We start from the raw sequence: 19,582 nt of genomic DNA, 5'->3' as shown, positions 1-19,582 counted from the left end.
CAGGTGAGTGACAGTAACAGACAGAGTAGCCTACCTGTTTCTTCCACTCTGGCTGGATCCTCCTGCAGTAGGCCCGCATCATGTTCCGCATACACAGCCTGCACAGGTGCTCTGACGCCTACACAGACATCGGGACAGATACAAATAAAACATTGACACATTGAATGTACAACAATCAGATGCATTTCACCATCACCTCTTGGCTTACGCTTAATGTCCCTCAGTGAGTTTTGTGTGGAGTGTTGTTGGGCTGGTTGCAGTACCTCAGTGAGGCAAGGTGGGGGGATGGGCCAGCTTTTGTCCAGGACACTCTTAGGTGGGTTCCTAAACAGCATCATCAGGAAGGAGAAACGCTGATGGTCTAGGAAGTACTCGTTTTCTGGACAACGCTCATAGTGGCGGTAGATGAAGCCTTTGATGAACTTGCGTATGATGTCCACAGCGTGTCTGCGACGCCTGGCCTTCTGACGGGATATCATCCCTCTCCACGCAGACTGGATCACTATGACTAATAGACGGATAGATGACACAATCAGTCATGTCACAGACACACCACAACAATCTACAACTGTGCAGAGCTCATAAGAACAAACAACAAAGTAATTTCCTTTGCATTACTTCATTCATAGATTCAGTAGATATCAAGAAAGTGGCTACAGAGTAACTGCTTCAGGAAGCAGTAATTGAGAAGCAGAGAAATAGTGTGAGCTCTTTGATCCCTCACCTGCCCGTCTGATGCGGAGGTACTTGGCCCTCTCTCTGTAACCCCTCCATGAGGTCTGTAAGGTGAGAACTAGAGCAGAGAACAGGAACAGAGGAGACCAAATGGACCACAGAACAGAAACGTTTAATTGGATCCTACACTGAACAAAAATATAAATGCAACATGTAAAGTGTTGGTCCCATGTTTCATTCAAATACAATTGTGCACACATTTGTTAGTGTGAGTGAGTATTTCTCCTTTGCCAGGATAATCCATTCCACCTGACAGGTGTGGCATATCAAGAAGCTGATTGAACAGTGTGATCATTACACAGTTACATCTTGTGCTTCGGACAAGAAAAGGCCACTTTAAAATGTGCAGTTTTCTCACACAACACAATGCCACAAATTGAGGGAGCATGCAATTGGCATGTTGACTGCAGGAATGTCCAACAGAGCTGTTGCAAGAGAATTTAATGTTAATTTCTCTACCATAAACTGCCTCCAATCGGCCTCACATCCGCTGACCACCTGAAACCATGACAGCCCAGAACATTCACATCCGGCTTCTTCACCTGCGGAATTGTCTGAGGGGGTTCTGAGCTATTTCTGTCTGTAATAAAGCCATTTTGTGGGGATAAACTCTTTCTGATTGGCTGGGCCTGGCTCCCTATGTGGGTGGGTGCCATGGCTACACCACTGCCCAGTCATGTGACATCCATAGATTAGGGCCTAATTCATTCATTTCAATTGACTAATTTCCTTATATGAACAGTAACTCAGTAAAATCTTTGAAATTGTTGAAAGTTGTTTTTATATTTTTGTTCAGTATAATTACATTAGTTTACTGTATTATCCATCCTCATGCTGCTGGTTAGTTGACAAAGTGGACAGTTCCCTGTTTTCCACTGCTACTGCTACTCTGCTGTTTATCATGATCTGTGTTATTCTCCTAGCTAATTACATGAATTCCCCCAAAATGGCCTTGTCACCATCTTCCCTGCTGTATAGTCTCACCGAGGGCAGGCCTCCTGGCTTCCAGGGAATCTTCAGTGCTGAACAGAGTCTTAGGGAAGCGGATGAAGATCTTGGTCCTGCAAAGAGATAGGGAATTATACATCAACAACATACCGTCTCATGTTTCTCCTCACAACATGACTAAGGGAAATGTATGTCCCCTTACTTCCCTCCCTCCCCTCTCTCTCTCTGTGTACCTACTTGCCCAGTTTGTATTCCTCTGGTTTGTAGCCCAGGTGTTGGACCAGAGTGGCTACTCCATCAGCCAGTCTGCCCTGCCAATTAGGCCACGTCCCGGGACACAGAGACTTGTACCTGTGGTTACAGAATGTATATAGTTAACACAGAAACTGTGGTTACAGAATGCATATAGTTTATATAGAAACTGTGGGTATAGAAATGTATATAGTTATTACAGAAACTGTGGTTACAGAAATGTATATAGTTATTACAGAAACTGTGGTTACAGAAATGTATATAGTTATTACAGAAACTGTGGTTACAGAATGCATATAGTTTATATAGAAACTGTGGGTATAGAAATGTATATAGTTATTACAGAAAGTGTGGTTACAGAATGCATATAGTTTATATAGAAACTGTGGTTACAGAAATGTATATAGTTAATACAGAAACTGTGGGTATAGAAATGTATATAGTTAATACAGAAACTGTGGTTACAGAAATGTATATAGTTAATACAGAAACTGTGGGTATAGAAATGTATATAGTTAATACAGAAACTGTGGGTATAGAAATGTATATAATTAATAATGAAACTGTGGGTATAGAAACATGTAAACATAGTGGCATAATATAGACACACACGCACACACAGACCTCTGTAGGAAGGTTTCGTAGTGTCGGCGGTAGGCAAACCCAGCTCTCCTGACCCTCAGGTTCTCCATCAGACCCAGATACTTGACCTGGTGTCTGACTAGAGCCTCATCAAACCTCCCTGGGGAGAGTGAGAATATTTAATTGACTGATTGATTGGACTGATTGACTTCACAGGGTGTATGATTACCTGACTGCTTGGCATCGTTGGGTTTGATACAGCGCACATAAGATGGCTCCTTGGACATCAGTATCTCTATAAGTTTGGCCAGGCTGTTCTTAAACTGAGTGGCAGCCTACAGAGGGAAGCAGAGAGGTGACATATCAGACTGTGTGTGTGTGTGTGTGTGTGTGTGTGTGTGTGTGTGTGTGTGTGTGTGTGTGTGTGTGTGTGTGTGTGTGTGTGTGTGTGTGTGTGTGTGTGTGTGTGTGTGTGTGTGTGTGTGTGTGTGTGTGTGTGTGTGTGTGTGTGTGTGTATCTCACCGTTTCTGGGCGTTTTTGGTCAGTCACTTCCTCTCTGTGGAAGCACTGACTCAGAACCTGGCTATTTGACTGGCATATGACCTGGACAGAGAAAGCACACCACAGAACCATGTAAACACAACACACTAAAACATCCGCTACACTTTATACCTACTGTAGTGCACACACATAAACCATGTGTGGGAATTCTGAGCGAGATCATGGGAAACCTGTAGTAATTGTGAGGTGAGTGTGAGTGTGTGGTCTGTGTGTTCTCATTTCTCTATTGTTGCTCCAGCCTCGCCTCTTTCAGGTTTCTGTAGAGAAGGTCCTTGTTCTTGTCCAGAAACCCTTTGATGCAGATGAACACAAAATATTACAAACAGTATATGTGAGGATGAAATCAGTTAATTATTTTCTGCAATTACACTATTACCAGATTGATTAGTTAGCTCACCATTGACACTGTAGTTGACCTCTCCTGCGTAATGAATCAGTTTGAACTCCTCTCTGCTCACTGCCTTGCGAGTCTTCCCATTCGACAACTTGTGACTGACATGCATACAGTGACAAATCATATCTTAGATTTCAGAACCACAAATATACACACAAAAACATATTTGGAACATGGTGCAAATACACAAACAAACTGTGAAGGCACCCATGTGTTTTGTGCATGTGTGTGTGTGTGTAAAAGAGACTCACGTGACAAAATGGGCATGGCCTCCCAAAGTGTCCTCAAGCTTCTCGAGGAAGGAGATATCGCTGGGCTCCCCTGGTCTCAAACACTCCTCATCCTAAAACACATTTATACCTTAACATTCAACTAGAGACAGGGAGAGGACAGAAGGAGAGCGATATTAGAGAGAGGTGAAAGGTTAAAGTGAGTCAGAAACACTACTAAACTGAACTGAATGTCAGTCATTCTCACCAGGATGGAGATCAAGCCTTTGTGCTTTCCCTCTACCAGGTCACAGATTATCTTGTTGTCGAAGTACTTCACCGGTTCCCACTGAAATATACAGTATCATTACCGAACTACACCTTTATCACTACATGACAATTTGTTTTTCTTAGTATACCTCAATTCTTGTTTTGTCTATTTGAATGAAAACACCCCACTCTTTCTCTGAGTACCCCTCGACCCTCCCTGACTCACAGTGATGCCCTCTGCCTCGTACTCCTCCTGCTCAGACTTGAGGGTGAGCTCAATGAACAGCTGATGCAGCTTCTCATTGCAATAGTTGATGCAGAACTGCTCAAAACTACAGGGAGATGGTTAGGGTAAAGAATATGGCACAAAACAACTGTGCTACAATGTTATTTATTTATTAACCTTAATTTATCCAGGGGAACCCATTGATAACAGGGTCTCATTTCCAATGGTGCTCTGAGAACCACAGTTCAAGCAATGAGAGCAACAAATTTAAGCATGATCACCACAAAATGAGTTACAGCGCTTCAAATAAATTATATTACATTCAAAAGGGCAGTAGAAACAAATATACAGTGCATTCAGAAAGTATTCAGACCCCTTGACTTTTTCCAAATTTTGTTACGTTACAGCTTTATTCAAAAATTGATTACATAGTTTTCCCCCCTCATTTATCTACACGCAATACCTCATAATGACGAAGCAAAAACTGTTTTTTAGAACATTTTAGAAAATAGCTGAAATATGCCAATTATTCAACCCTTTACTCAGTACTTTGTTGAAGCACATTTGGCAGCGATTACAGCCTCGAGTCTTCTTGGGTAGGTCACTACAAAGTTTGGCACACCTGTATTTGGGGAGTTTCTCCCATTATTCTCTACAGATCCTCTCAAGCTCTGTCAGGTTGGATGAGGAGAGTTGCTCCACAGCTATTTTCAGGTATCTCCAGAGATGTTAGACTGGGTTCAAGTTCGGGCTCTAGCTGGGTCACTCAAGGACATTCAGAGATTTGTCCCGAAGCCACTCCTGTGTTGTCTTGGCTGAGTGCTTAGTTTCGTTGTCCTGTTGGTAGGTGAACCTTCACCCCAGTCTGAGGTCCTGAGCACTCTGGAGCAGGCTTTCATCAAGGATCTCTCTGTACTTTGCTCCGTTCATCTTTCCCTCGATCCTGACTAGTCTCCCAGTCCCTGCCATTGAAAAACATCCACACAGCATGATGCTACCAGCACCATGCTTCACTGTAGGGATGGTGCCAGGTTTCCTCCAGATGTGAAGCTTGGCATTCAGGCCAAAGAGTTCAATCTTGGTTTCATCAGACCAGAGAATCTTGTTTCTCATGGTCTGAGAGTCTTTAGGTGCCTTTTGGCAAACTCTAAGTGGGCTGTCGTGCCAATTTACTGAGGAGTGGCTAATGTCTGGCACTCTACCATAAAGTTCCTATTTGATGGAGTGCTGCCGAGATGGTTGTCCTTCTGGAAGGTTCTCCCATCTCCACAGAGGAACTCTGGAGCTCTGTCAGAGTGACCATCCGATTCTTGGTCACCTCCCTGACCAAGGCCCTCCTCCCCCGATTTCTCAGTTTGGCCGAGTGACCAGCTATAGCAAGATTCTTGGTGGTTCTAAACTTCTCCCATTTAAGAATGATGAAAGCCACTGTGTTCTTGGGGACCTTCAATTCTGCAGAAATGTTTTGGTACCCGTCCCCAGATCTGTGCCTCGACACAAAACTGTTTCGGAGCTCTATGGACAATTCCTTTGACCCCATGGCTTGGTTTTTGCTCTGACATGCACTGTGAATTGTGGAACCCTACAGGTGTGTGCCTTTCCAAAGCATGTCCAATCAATTGAATTTACCACAGGTGGACTCCAATCAAGTTGTAGAGACATCTCAAGGATGATCAATGGAAACAGGATGCACCTGAGCTCAATTTCGAGTCTCATAGCAAAGGGTCTGAATATTTATGTAAATAAGATATTTCTGTTTCTTATTTTTAATACATTTGCAAAAATGTCTAAAAACCATGTTTTCACTTTGGGGTATTATGTGTAGATTGATGAGGTAAATATGTTTAATACTGTCTGTAACACAACAAAATGTGGAATAAATCGAGGGGTATGAATACTTTCCGAAGGCACTGTATATCAACATGTCCAGGTGAACAGGCTACACTGATAACTCGAGCTTGGGTCCCAAGTTTCTAAAACATACAAAACCATCTTCGGTATAGTGTCGCCATAATATTTTAATTGCGGAAATGTGATCATAATCAATAGGATATTTTAGCGATCCGCAGTAGAAGACGTCCTAAATGCCCCCAGCCTGCAGATGTGAGCTAAACAGCACACTTGCACTTGAGATGTGTTTTTAGGTTATGGATGAGAAAGTGAACTGGTAAATCCAAAACTTTAGCTCAGTTGTAATGCTGCTTTGCGATCTATTAGGCGCAATGGTTGTATTAAATAGGAACAATGTTTATTTACTGACGCATTTGCCGATGTTCAATTCAATGGCACAAAAATCATTCACTGTGAAAGTTGACACATACATGTAGACCTTCATATATACGCTATACTTCGTTTAAAGCATCAATTTATCAAATCAATTATGGTTTTGTTGCTCAAACTGCAGGCAACACCTGTCAAACTCATTTTCAAAAGACAGGGATGTCGATTCGCACAGGAATAGTATTATCAGAGGACCTTGGAGTTAGTCGAAAAACAGTAGGTGTTTTGCGGCTGGAATTATTACTCTTCTGCGATGTAAAAATGACCGACATAGCAGATTCAGACAGGACTTAAATTACAGACGTGGTGATACGTTCTAGTGATAAAACACAAGGCTGAGTGGTAGACTTTAAACAGGTTTTAAAACATAATCTGCGCGTGCATGTAGATTGAGTTGCCATAGTCAATTACTGGGAGGAGTGTTGCTTGAACAATCTTCCTCCTATTTTCAAAAGTGAGACAGGATTTATTTCTATACAGGAAACCAAAGACAGTTCACCGTCAATCCAAATACCTAACGTAAACTCACTCACTTTTGTACATCGCCTTGGTCCGTACAATTGACCTTATTTTAGCGCCCCAAAAACGTAATACTTCCAGATCAACTGTAATGTCAATACCATTGTAAAGCACAATTTCTCCCCTTTCCATCAAAATCAATGACATGACCTAAATGCTGCCCGTTTCTGCATAATTAAAGAAGGCAATGAGCTCCTTCAGGTCTTTTTAAAAATGGCAGGTGGGGAAGCGAAACTAATGCGTGATAGTGAGGAGATGTGTCGGAAAACTGATTTTTTTTCACTCGATCTGTCCAACTTATCGCCTCTAAAATGTAAATAAAACACTATAAAGAGTTTATATAATGTGTCATTACTGTCACGTTCGTAATAAGAACGGGACCAAGGCGCAACGTGTGTTGAGTTCCACATCTGCATTTGCAGTGAAACTTCTAAAAAAATAAAAATAAACAAGCAACAAAACGTAACCTCAGTGGTGCTACCAGCACAGACACAAATAATATCCCACAACCCAGGTGGGAACAATGGAGAACTTAAGTATGATCCCCAATCAGAGACAAAGATAATCAGCTGACTCTAGTTGGGAACCATACCAAGTACACCAACATAGAAATAGGAAAACTAGAACACCCCCTAGTCACGCCCTGACCTACAACACCAGAACCAAGGGCTCTCTATGGTCAGGGTGTGACAATTCCATACCTATTTGAAGGTTTGTGTCAAATTTCAATCAGGTTTTTAGGGCGGTGCTAAAGAGATCTTCAGAAGTAAACAGCAGCTTTGAAAGTCATGATCGCTTACAGTGATGACGTATCCCCCCTAAGACAGAAATAGTTGTTTTATGCATGCTGTACGATACGACATGACATGGTCTGTTTTTTCAACTTTTCTCCAATACTATAGAGCCATTTCCATGTCGATCAACGCTTGAATAGAAACGTAGTTCCCACCCCAGATTTTGAAGTCAACACAGTCGCTACAGTCCCATTAGTTTTCTTTGCAGCCTCGTTTGAATGTCGCGGTTGCGCACATTTGTATGGAATGGGGTGAGTTTACGTGAGATACTTATAATGGGGGACAAGCTCAATTTGGGCGCCTCTCAAAGTACAGACACGCAGGTCTTTAGGATACATTTTACGAGACCTGGAGAAAAACATAAACCTGGTTTTATCGACATTTAGAACTCATTTAAGATCGGTGAGTGATTCTTGAATTGAGTCATAGCCAAACAATTACATAATGTACAGCACATTGCTATGCAACACATATTCATGCACTGAATACATGAGCTAACATTTGTTCTGGTACCTATTGTGCTGGAAGACCTCAAAGCCATAGATATCCAGCAGTCCTATGACTGATGATGAGCCCTTACTGCTGTTGTACACATCATCCTGCAGATAGACAGCACACAATACACTCAGTTTTATAGGTAGGAAGCAGCATTATGTAGCTAGCAAAAAGAGGAGCAAAAAAGCTAATTGTTTTGCTAGCTAGCTATCGTGAGTGATGTTTGTGTGAGACCTTGAATGCCAGAGACTGGTTGATCTTCACCACCAGCCAGGTGAAGGCACGGCCATACACCGCTTTGGCCAAGGCGTCACGGGCTGCCACAGCCTGCTCAAAACTCAACGGGCTTATCATCTGGGACACACACACACACACTTTAGTGATGCAAAATACTTTAATGTTAACTTTAGTGTTATCCTCTGGGCTCAGCTGAACTGTATCAGCACCCTCTCTTTAAAACCACAATCTAAATATGCATGCCATACACATCAAAGGCATACTGTATTACTTGTTTGTAAGTGGGATATTTAAATTATATTATATTACCAGGCATAGTTCTGTATCAAGTGAAACAGCCCGCCATAGACACTCACCTCCTCCCCTTTGGCAGTGATTTTCTTATGAGTGAGAGCCTCTCTCAGTGCTGCTCCATCCACACCTAACAGCTGCAGGACAAGCAGGACAACATCAACATCTGCCTTTAGAATGGGGAATGTGTGTGTGTGTTAGAATGGGGGAATTTGTGTGTGTGTGTGTGTTGGGGGAGTAGGGTATCGTTCATCTTCATAGTTCCAACCTTGGACAGGTATTTGAGCTGAGGCTCAGTGGTGATCTTGTTTCCCCCATTCTTTCCTTCTTCAAACTGAGTGTTCCCAAGATGGAGGACACTGGCGATTATATTCAACAGATCCTAAAGAGGGAGAGTGAACAGACATTTAAACCATGACCTTCTCATTCTTCATGGTGAAACTTTGGGTTGAGTGAAATTTGTTTGCAGTAAAAAACGGTATGCACTATTATTATACACTAAAATGTCTCTAACCTCCACCTCATCCTCATGGAAGCCGATGACGGTCAGGGCCTTCCTCACTGTTCTCCAGTCATTCTTATCATTGATGGAGCTCACCCTAGGACAGCAACCCTGAGAGGAATAGGACATCACTGATCAAATAACTGTGCGCACACACACATGCGCACGCACAAACACACACCTTGACCAGGTATTGGTATTTCTGGGCGTTTCTCTCCAATCCCAGCTTGCTGAGAAGGTCTTGTTCTCCTCCCTCGAGCAGCTGGTAGAAAATATGGAAGTTCCTCTCGCCGTGGTTCTGGTGCACAACACGGGACTTCTCCAGCAGGTAGTTGAGGATGTGGCCTCCTATCGGCGCCCCCTAGGGGAGGTTAGGAACAGGGACAGTCAAGGTACTGCTGAGTGTGGTCCTAGTAGAGATGCATTAAAGCCGATTTATGCTTGATCCGAAAATGCTGTCTGAAGGCTCCATACGGAGGGTGTAGCACAATATAAACACAAACTCACTTCCTTGACAACCTCCTTCACAACAGCTTTGCTCCGCAAAGTGCAAAAAGTATGAATGCCCTGACTTCTACAGAGGCCGCATCGCAGTAAATGCTGTACGGCCAATGCAGATGCGGAATGATTGATGAAATTGTCTTTTAGCTGAATTATGCCCTCATGACTTAGACTCATAGTAAGGCATGCTGTATGGTAAGACCTGAATGCAACATGTTTTAGTTATGCACAATCTTTTGATGGAATGGTGTGTTGTAGAGACAGTATGGCATGAGTATCAGCGATAGTAGACTTATGTGAGGAAAATCCCTTAACCCAGGAGCCAAAAGAAAAAAGAACAAAAGGCTTACCCTGAAGTCAAACTGGACATCCATGTATTTGCCAAACCGGCTGGAATTGTCATTACGCAGTGTTTTAGCATTACCAAAAGCCTGTAGAGAGAGAGAGAGAAGTGAGTGAGGGGAACAACAGAGATAAGATCAAACACAGCTGAGAGAGAGGAAACATTAACAGTACAGTAATAGCATGTTCACAGCAGGATGTATCTATTGTTATGGCTTTGTCGGAGATTGGTTCAAAATATGCAATGTATCAACATGATTTCCCTCATCCACAAATAGATTTACAAGTTTGAAGCAACATGATTTTGTAGTGGGCCATTCATTTATCTTAGATGTTACACCAGTCTCAGTACCCCTGCTATAAATGTCCTTCCTCCTCCAGAGCCTTAGAGGTGCTCATGGGGAGAGATCCTTGGCAGGGGATCTGGAGAGGCGGCGAGGGGTATACCGTACCTCCAGAACAGGGTTGGACTGCAACAGGCGGTCCCGGAGCGTACTCAAGTGGTCAGTGACAGGGCAGGTAGTGGCGTAGTACTGGAGGATCTTCTTGGAGGCCTCAGTCTTCCCTGCTCCGCTCTCCCCAGAGATCAGGATACACTGGTCCCTCCTCTCAGTCCGCATGGCCCGGTATGTGTTGTCTGACACCGCATAGCTACAGGACAGAGAAACAGAGGGGTGGGATACAAACATCATGTCAGCTAATGATCCAGCTCATACTGGTGTTTTCACATACAGTTGATCACGATCATATAGAAAACACACAATACATACTGTAAATGTATTGTACCCAATGCAGATTCATATGTAGGCCTACTGTATGTACATAAAGAGATCTACATATACATGCTGGTCCTGCTTGGTCAGAGAGAGGTTCAGGATCAGGGGTCAGAGGGTGACTCACATGTGGGGTGATATCTCGTAGAAGCTGACCCCTCGGTAGCGCTCCATGTGCGCCTTGGAGTAGATCTCCAGGTCCTTGTTGGGGTTCACTGACACCAACACTGATCCTATGTAGGTCTGATAAGGGGAGACAAGACCCGCACACTGCCGTCACCAACCCCTCAAACACTGACATGAAATCAACCTTAACCAAACATTATGTGAAGCTGTGTAGGATCAGTCGTGAAGAGGGCACGACAACACCTCTTCCCCCTCAAGATGCTGAAAAGATTCGGCATGGGCCCTGAGACCCTCAAAAAAGTCACTGCTTGGTATGGCAACCGCTTAGCATCCGACTGCAGGCACTACAGAGGGTAGTGCGTATGGCCCAGTACATCACTGAGGCCGAGCTATCTGCCATCCAGGACCTCTATACCAGGGGTCTAAGAAAGGCCCTAAACATTTTCTAAGACTCCAGCCACCTAAGTCATAGACTGTTCTCTCTGCTACTTCACGACAAGCAGTACCGATGCACCAAGTCTGAAACCAACAGGACCCTGAACAGCTTCTAACCCGAAACCACAAGACTGCTAAATAGTTAGTCAGGTTAGCTATTGGTTAACGATTTATCTACATTGACCCTTTTTGCAAGTCCTTTGACTTATCATATACGCTGCTGTTACTGTTTATTATCTATCCTGTTGCCTATTCCTACCCATATGAACATACAGTGCATTTAGAAAGTATTCAGACCCCTTGACTTTTTCAAAATTTTGTTATGTTACAGTCTTATTCTAAAATTGATCATATTAAAAATGTTCCTCATCAATCTTCACACAATAACCCATAATGACAAAGCAAAAACGGTTTATTTTTTATTTTTAAAATAAAAAAACAGAAATACCTTATTTACATAAGTAGTCAGACCCTTTACTATGTTACTCGAAATTGAGCTCAGGGTGCATCCAGTTTCCATTGATCACCCTTGAGATGTTGCTACAACTTGATTGGAGTCCATCTGTGGTAATTTCAATTGATTGGACATGATTTGGAAAGGCTCACACCTGTCTATATAAGGTTCCACAGTTGACAGTGCATGTCAGAGCAAAAACCAAGCCATGGGGTCGAAGGAATTGTCCGTAGAGCTCCAAGACATGATTCTGTTAAAAAAAATATGTTTGCAGCATTGAAGGTCCCCAAGATCATAATGGCCTCCATCATTCTTAAATGGAAGAAGTATGGAACCACCAAGACTCTTCCTAGAGCTGGCCCCCCGGCTAAACTGAGCAATCGGGGGAGAAGGGCCTTGGTAAGGGCAGTGACCAAGAACCCGATAGTCACTCAGAGCTCTAGAGTTGTCCTTCTGGAAGGTTCTCCCATCTCTGCAGCACTCCACTAATCAGGCCTCTATGGTAGAGTGGCCAGACGGAAGCCAATCCTCAGTAAAAAAAAAGCACATGACAGCCCGCTTAGAGTTTGCCAAAAGGTACCTAAAGAACTCTCAGACAATGAGAAACAAGAGTCCCTGATCTGATGAAACCAAGATTGAACTCTTTGGCCTGAATGCCAAGCGTCACATCTGGAGGAAACCTGGCACCATCTCTACGGTGAAGCATGGTGGTGACAGCATCATGCTCTGGGAATGTTTTTCAGTGGAGACTGGGAGACTAGTCAGGATGGAGGGAAAGATGAACGGAGCAAACTACAGGGAGATCCTTGATGAAAACCTGCTCCAGAGCGCTCAGGACCTCAGACTGGAGCGAAGGTTCACCTTCCAACAGGCCAACGACCCAATGACGCAGACAAGACAACGCAGGAGCAGCTTTGGGACACGTCTCTGAATGTCCTTGAGTGGCCTAGCCAGAGCTTGGACTTGAACCCCATCGAATATCTCTGGAGAGACCTGAAAATAGCTGTGCAGTGACGCTCCCCATCCAACCTGATTGAGCTTGAGAGGATCTGCAAAGAAGAATGGGAGAAACTCCACAAATACAGGTTTTCCAAGCTTGTAGCGTCATACCGGCAGGTAGCCTACTGGTTAGAGCGTTGGGCCAGTGACTGAAAGGTTGCTAGATCGAATCCCCGAGCTGATATGGTACAAATCTGTAGTTCTGTAGTTAGTTAACCCACTGTTCTTAAGCCAGCATTGTAAATAAGTATTTGTTCTTAACTGACTAGTTAAATAAAGGTTCAAAGAAATCTAATAAAAATTAAATACCCAAGAAGGCTCTAGGCTAACAAAGTACTAAGGGTCTGAATGCTTATGTAAATGTGATGTTCCCATTTTTAATATGAAATAAATTTGACAACATTTCTAAAAACCTGTTTTTGTTTTGTCATGATAGGGTATTGTGTGTAGATTGATGAGGGGAAAAAAATGATTTTATCCATTTTAGAATAAGGCTGTAACATAACAAAATGTGGAAAAAGTCAAGGGGTCTGAATACTCGTTGTGTATTTATTCCTTTCTCGTGTTATTTCTATATTTTTATTTTTAATTTTGGGGGGGGTTAGTCTACACCTGCTGTTTACGAAGCATGTGACAATAATTTTTATACGACCAATATTTCCATAATGATATGATTCTTTACATAGATGAGGTTCTCCCCAAAACGTCGGCGCAGGTTTTCGATGAAGGCCGCCTCGCTGGTGTAGTTCTCCAGCAGGACAAAGTCCTGCACCCCCACCCTGTCACGTGCTGTCAGAGTACTCTCCATAGCTAGATGAACTCTGCCCTCACCTCCCAAATCCTAGAAAGAGAGAGAGAGATAGATAGAGAGGGATGGGGTGAAAAGAGGGGGGGGGGCTTCATTGCCTGCTGCTCTTTCCCCAGATACACATAACCCAAATTGACCCCACCAATATGCACTTCATCTAGACACGATAGAATTTGACAGGTATAAGCAATGTGTTAAAATCCTCACCTTGCCCCCTGATAGGCTTGGAGTAATTTTCCCCATATCGCTTACATAACCTCTTAGATCTACACAAGTGCATGGAGGGTTGGGCAGAGGTTCGAGTTGGGATTGAGTGTATACCGACAACACCACAGCACTGCAAATAAACAGCTCTACAAGAGGCTTGTCAAGAACAACCACATCAACCAGAGGAAAGCACACACAGGACATTCAGACATACAGAACACAAATCAAACAATGATGACATTTCAAGAATCTCTAATATAAACAGTGTCTCTAAGCTCCTCTATTGTGTGATTGTGAGATAGCGTATTGGGATGTATATACAGTAAATACAGGCCATAGCTCCAGTCAGGTTCTGACCAATGCCGTTAAAGAGGTGTGTGTACATCTAAACACTGGTACACTGATGGCAAACATGACAGGAATTAATATCCAGAGAAGTTCACCGTCATGTCCATCAGAAAAAAATCCCAAGGGTACAGACACACAAATAAAAATATACCTACTGTGGATTATCCAGCTATGACTGTACTATAATCCAGCAGTACAGACCAGAATTGCAAGGCTAGGCTACATCCCAAATTCCAGCACAGTGCTACTACAACCAATAGCCTCTAGTTTGTTTGATCCCTCTCTGTATCTTTTGAACAGAGTAAGCCAGCCCCTCCAAACACACACATTCGCGGACCCCCACCCACCCACAAACATACACACATGCAAGCACGCACGCACGCACGCACGCGCACGCACGCACACACACACACACACACACACACACACACACACACACACACACACACACACACACACACACACACACACACACACACACACACACACACACAAAGGGAGAGGAACAATGGGGCCAGGTGTTTGGGAACACACAGCCCTGTCAGGGGTGTTGTTAGAGGCTCGTTAAGGTAATTAACTGGTCGTTATCTCTGAACGCTTAATGGTGGAAAATCCTTGAAACAACACAAGGACAACAGTGGAGTGTAGCCAAGAACTTTGAGCAGAGGAAGGCCAGGAGACACTTCCACTCTGCGCTCTAACCCCTCTAACTCAGTGTATTGTTCTCCTACTCACATCTGCAGGTGGCCTTCCTGCAGCCAGTAAAACAGAGGAATTCTTTCTCACACACACATGAATACATAGCGATTAGCAAATCAGTCAGATTTTCCGAAGGATATAACTGAAGTATTTTAGGGTCAGGTTTAGGGTCAGGTCTTCAAGGAACTCCATTGAATGTGTCTTTTGTGTGTTTCTCTTTAATGCTTTAGCTCACACCCTTCTTCTGCCTCTTTAAAGGGTTGTGAGTGGACTCTCAAGTAGTGTAGGCATAGTTGCTGTTGTCCTGTGGCCCTCAGTGAAAAGATATGTGCAGTTCGTACTGGGGCGTCATGCACCCATTCTTTTAGAGGGAAGTACGTGAGGATGAACGGAGGTGGTGCGGAGATGGAAAATTCTAAGAATTTAGCATTTTTCAAAAACCTGAAACAGATTTTTCCTGCAATGTAGAGCCATAATCATTATGCCCAATTCCATTTCAACATTACGTATCTTTTTCTGCATAGATTATATTCTAAGCATAGCTCTTTACCTGTTCAATTGTCATTTTAAAATAATGCACATTGATTCTTTAATGCCTTAAGGGTTGTTCCACCTCAAAAAGCACAAGAAATAGGATTTCGACACCCTCCATCTCAGATTGTTCTGAAACTGTTTTTGTTGTTGTTAAAAAGAAATAAGATTAGTATTCCTGCAACAGTATTTTGTTGAAATATAATTTGATCTCTAAGAAATTAATCTAATTGATTGCACCCAAATTGGTAATTAAATTTTTTAGGATTCATATAATATTCAGTAAATATAGTATGTACTATAACATCTGATTGTGACTATAAGTTAGACATGAGGAATCCAAAAAAATAAATCAGAAGCCACCAACGGACACCCCACACCCCACGGGAATTCCACCCCAACCACAAGTATATAGTATCAGTTTTCTATGTTTGACAAGTAGTATGGAGGAGTTGTGGTTCGGAAAATTGTTTCTTCATCCTATGTAATGTGTTCTCTGTTAATTTGGTGATGTCCCCCCCCCCATTCAGAGAAATGTATAATTGAAGTTGTTGGGTTTATGTCCCATCCTACATTCTGATATTACCAGGTTCTGACCACTGGATAGATAGTTCACTCCATTATCAGCCTGAAAGCCTAATTCTGGGACATTTGTGCAAAATGTAGCTGACATTTCTCTTTTTCAATGGAGAAAGATGAGTGTCACAGGGGTGACGTTTTTCCCAATACTTTTATTTATCCTTTATTTAACTAGGCAAGTCAGTTAAGAACAAATTATTATTTACAATGACAGCCTACCCCATCCAAACCCTAACCCGGACAATGCTGGGCCAATTGTGCACCGTCCTATGGGACTCCCAATCACGGCCGATTGTGATACAGCCTGGAATCTAACCAGGGTCTGTAATGACGCCTCTAGCACTGAGATGCAGTGCCTTAGGCCGCTGCGCCACTCGGGAGCCCAATACATTAGGTTCAATGTGAAAAGAGACCTGAAAATAGCTGTGTAGCGACGCACCCCATCAAACCAGACAGAGCATGAGAGGATCTGTAGAGAAGAATGGGAGAAACTCCCCAAATACAGGTGTGCCAAGTTTGTAGCGACATACCCAAGAAGACTTAATGCTGTAATCACTGCCAAAGGTGCTTCAACAAAGTACTGAGTAAAGGGTCTGAATACTTATGTAAATGTGATATTTCAGCTATTTTCTAAAATGTTCTAAAAAACAGTTTTTGCTTCGTCATTATGAGGTATTGTGTGTAGATAAATGAGGGGGAAAACTATGTAATCAATTTTTGAATAAGACTGTAACGTAACAAAATTTGGAAAAAGTCAAGAGGTCTGAATACTTTCTGAATGCACTGTATATTTGTTTCTACTGCCCTTTTGACTGTAATATTTTTAAAAATTGAAGCGTTGTAACTAATTTTGTAGTGATCATGCTTAAATTTGTAGCTCACACTGTTGTTCTCAGAGCACCATTGGAAATGAGACCCTGTTATCAATGGGTTCCCCTGGATAAAGAAAAGTTAATAAATAAATAAATAACATTGTAGCACAGTTATTTCGTGCCATATTCTTTACCCTAACCATCTCCCTGTAGTTTTGAGCAGTTCTGCATCAACTATTGCAATGAGAAGCTGCAACAGATGTTCATTGAGCTCACCCTCAAGTCAGAAAGTCTCAAGGCTTTTGACCATCTCTTTGGATTCCTCATGTCTTAGTCATTGTTAGAAAACAGTTTGGTCCAAATCTGATGTTAGGTACTATTATTATTTAATATTATATATGTAATATTATAATATTATATAATATTATATACAGTGCCTTGCGAAAGTATTCGGCCCCCTTGAACTTTGCAAACTTTTGCCACATTTCAGGCTTCAAACATAAAGATATAAAACTGTATTTTTTTGTGAAGAATCAACAACAAGTGGGACACAATCATGAAGTGGAACGACATTTATTGGATATTTCAAACTTTTTTAACAAATCAAAAACTGAAAAATTGGGCGTGCAAAATTATTCAGCCCCTTTACTTTCAGTGCAGCAAACTCTCTCCAGAAGTTCAGTGAGGATCTCTGAATGATCCAATGTTGACCTAAATGACTAATGATGATAAATACAATCCACCTGTGTGTAATCAAGTCTCAGTATAAATGCACCTGCATTGTGATAGTCTCAGAGGTCAGTTAAAAGCGCAGAGAGCATCATGAAGAACAAGGAACACACCAGGCAGGTCCGAGATACTGTTGTGAAGAAGTTTAAAGCCGGATTTGGATACAAAAAGATTTCCCAAGCTTTAAACATCCCAAGGAGCACTGTGCAAGCGATAATATTGAAATGGAAGGAGTATCAGACCACTGCAAATCTACCAAGACCTTGCCGTCCCTCTAAACTTTCAGCTCATACAAGGAGAAGACTGATCAGAGATCTACAGCTGAGGTGGGAGACTCTGCCCATAGGACAACAATCAGTCGTATATTGCACAAATCTGGCCTTTATGGAAGAGTGGCAAGAAGAAAGCCATTTCTTAAAGATATCCATAAAAAGTGTTGTTTAAAGTTTGCCACAAGCCACCTGGGAGACACACCAAACATGTGGAAGAAGGTGCTCTGGTCAGATGAAACCAAAATTGAACTTTTTTGGCAACAATGCAAAACGTTATGTTTGGCGTAAAAGCAACACAGCTCATCACACTGAACACAACATACCCACTGTCAAACATGGTGGTGGGAAGATGGTTAAAATTGATGGGAAGATGGATGGAGCCAAATACAGGACCATTCTGGAAGAAAACCTGATGGAGTCTGCAAAAGACCTGAGACTGGGACGGAGATTTGTCTTCCAACAAGACAATGATCCAAAACATAAAGCAAAATCTACAATGGAATGGTTTAAAAATAAACATATCCAGGTGTTAGAATGGCCAAGTCAAAGTCCAGACCTGAATCCAATCGAGAATCTGTGGAAAGAACTGAAAACTGCTGTTCACAAATGCTCTCCATCCAACCTCACTGAGCTCGAGCTGTTTTGCAAGGAGGAATGGGAAAAAAATTCAGTCTCTCGATGTGCAAAACTGATAGAGACATACCCCAAGCGACTTACAGCTGTAATCGCAGCAAAAGGTGGCGCTACAAAGTATTAACTTAAGGGGGCTGAATAATTTTGCACGCCCAATTTTTCAGTTTTTGATTTGTTAAAAAAGTTTGAAATATCCAATAAATGTCGTTCCACTTCATGATTGTGTCCCACTTGTTGTTGATTCTTCACAAAAAAATACATTTTTATATCTTTATGTTTGAAGCCTGAAATGTGGCAAAAGGTCGCAAAGTTCAAGGGGGCCGAATACTATCGCAAGGCACTGTATAATTTGGGTGCAATCAATTTGCTTAATTTCTCAGAGATCAAATTATATTTCAACAAAATAATGTTTCCAGAATGCTTATCTTATCTGTTTCTACTACAGAAACAATTTCAGAACAATCTGAGATGGTGGGTGTCATGGCTTGCTGAAATGACATGGAACGACCCCTATAGTAGTGAGGGTTGAAGGTATTGTAGTCCTATGTAGCCAAAAGGGTTGTGGATCTATGAGAGGCAGCAGGGAGGCTTCAGCTGGACTTGGCTCTGGGCCCTTTAAGTCAGCTTAGTTGGGCTGATTCCCCTCAGTCTCTTCCTTATAAGGTGCCCCTCTCTTCTGTCCCCAGACAAACCTACTATGGGTGGACACACATCATCTCCACAGCTGGCTCTCTATCATGGATGTGCTAGCACTGGACAGTATGGAAAAATACCAGCTACAGTATGTCCCTGGAGAGCCTAGAATCAGTCGCAGGAAATGTAGATGACACATTGTAATGACGGGACAACTTTAGTCCAAACACATACAGTACCAGTCAAAACTTTGGACACACCTACCCATTCAAGGGTTTTTCTTTATTTGTACATTTTCTACATTGTAAAATACTAGTGAAGACATCAAAACTATGAAATAACACATGGAATTATGTAGCAACCAAAAAAGTGTTAAACAAATCAAAATATATTTTAGAGTTTAGA

At 42.4% G+C, this 19,582-nt stretch overlaps 1 protein-coding gene across 4 annotated transcripts in view; it reads right to left on the bottom strand.

Annotated features, from left to right (window-relative positions):
- LOC135548470 (unconventional myosin-Ic-like) overlaps positions 1–19,582 on the bottom strand; it is a 38,699-nt gene that overhangs the window by 2,980 nt on the left and 16,137 nt on the right. For all 4 annotated transcript variants that reach the window (XR_010456831.1, XM_064978102.1, XM_064978103.1 and 1 more), the window contains exons 2-24: positions 13,609–13,767; positions 11,040–11,155; positions 10,592–10,790; positions 10,148–10,228; positions 9,478–9,657; positions 9,309–9,407; positions 9,063–9,176; positions 8,860–8,931; positions 8,501–8,620; positions 8,285–8,370; positions 4,179–4,284; positions 3,951–4,031; positions 3,725–3,816; positions 3,477–3,571; positions 3,324–3,370; positions 3,041–3,121; positions 2,747–2,852; positions 2,560–2,677; positions 1,921–2,034; positions 1,720–1,796; positions 725–793; positions 264–508; positions 35–118 (exon numbers count right to left, since the gene is read on the bottom strand). Coding sequence is in view for 3 of the 4 variants with exons in the window: in XM_064978103.1 (XP_064834175.1) it covers positions 35–118; positions 264–508; positions 725–793; positions 1,720–1,796; positions 1,921–2,034; positions 2,560–2,677; positions 2,747–2,852; positions 3,041–3,121; positions 3,324–3,370; positions 3,477–3,571; positions 3,725–3,816; positions 3,951–4,031; positions 4,179–4,284; positions 8,285–8,370; positions 8,501–8,620; positions 8,860–8,931; positions 9,063–9,176; positions 9,309–9,407; positions 9,478–9,657; positions 10,148–10,228; positions 10,592–10,790; positions 11,040–11,155; positions 13,609–13,767 (2,541 nt within the window). In the remaining variant the exon portion in view is untranslated. The remainder of the gene's footprint in view (positions 1–34; positions 119–263; positions 509–724; positions 794–1,719; positions 1,797–1,920; positions 2,035–2,559; positions 2,678–2,746; positions 2,853–3,040; positions 3,122–3,323; positions 3,371–3,476; positions 3,572–3,724; positions 3,817–3,950; positions 4,032–4,178; positions 4,285–8,284; positions 8,371–8,500; positions 8,621–8,859; positions 8,932–9,062; positions 9,177–9,308; positions 9,408–9,477; positions 9,658–10,147; positions 10,229–10,591; positions 10,791–11,039; positions 11,156–13,608; positions 13,768–19,582) is intronic.

This window comes from Oncorhynchus masou, chromosome 11, assembly GCF_036934945.1.
Source record: "Oncorhynchus masou masou isolate Uvic2021 chromosome 11, UVic_Omas_1.1, whole genome shotgun sequence".
Lineage (NCBI taxonomy): Eukaryota > Metazoa > Chordata > Actinopteri > Salmoniformes > Salmonidae > Oncorhynchus > Oncorhynchus masou.
This window is presented reverse-complemented; position numbering and strand designations above follow the sequence as displayed.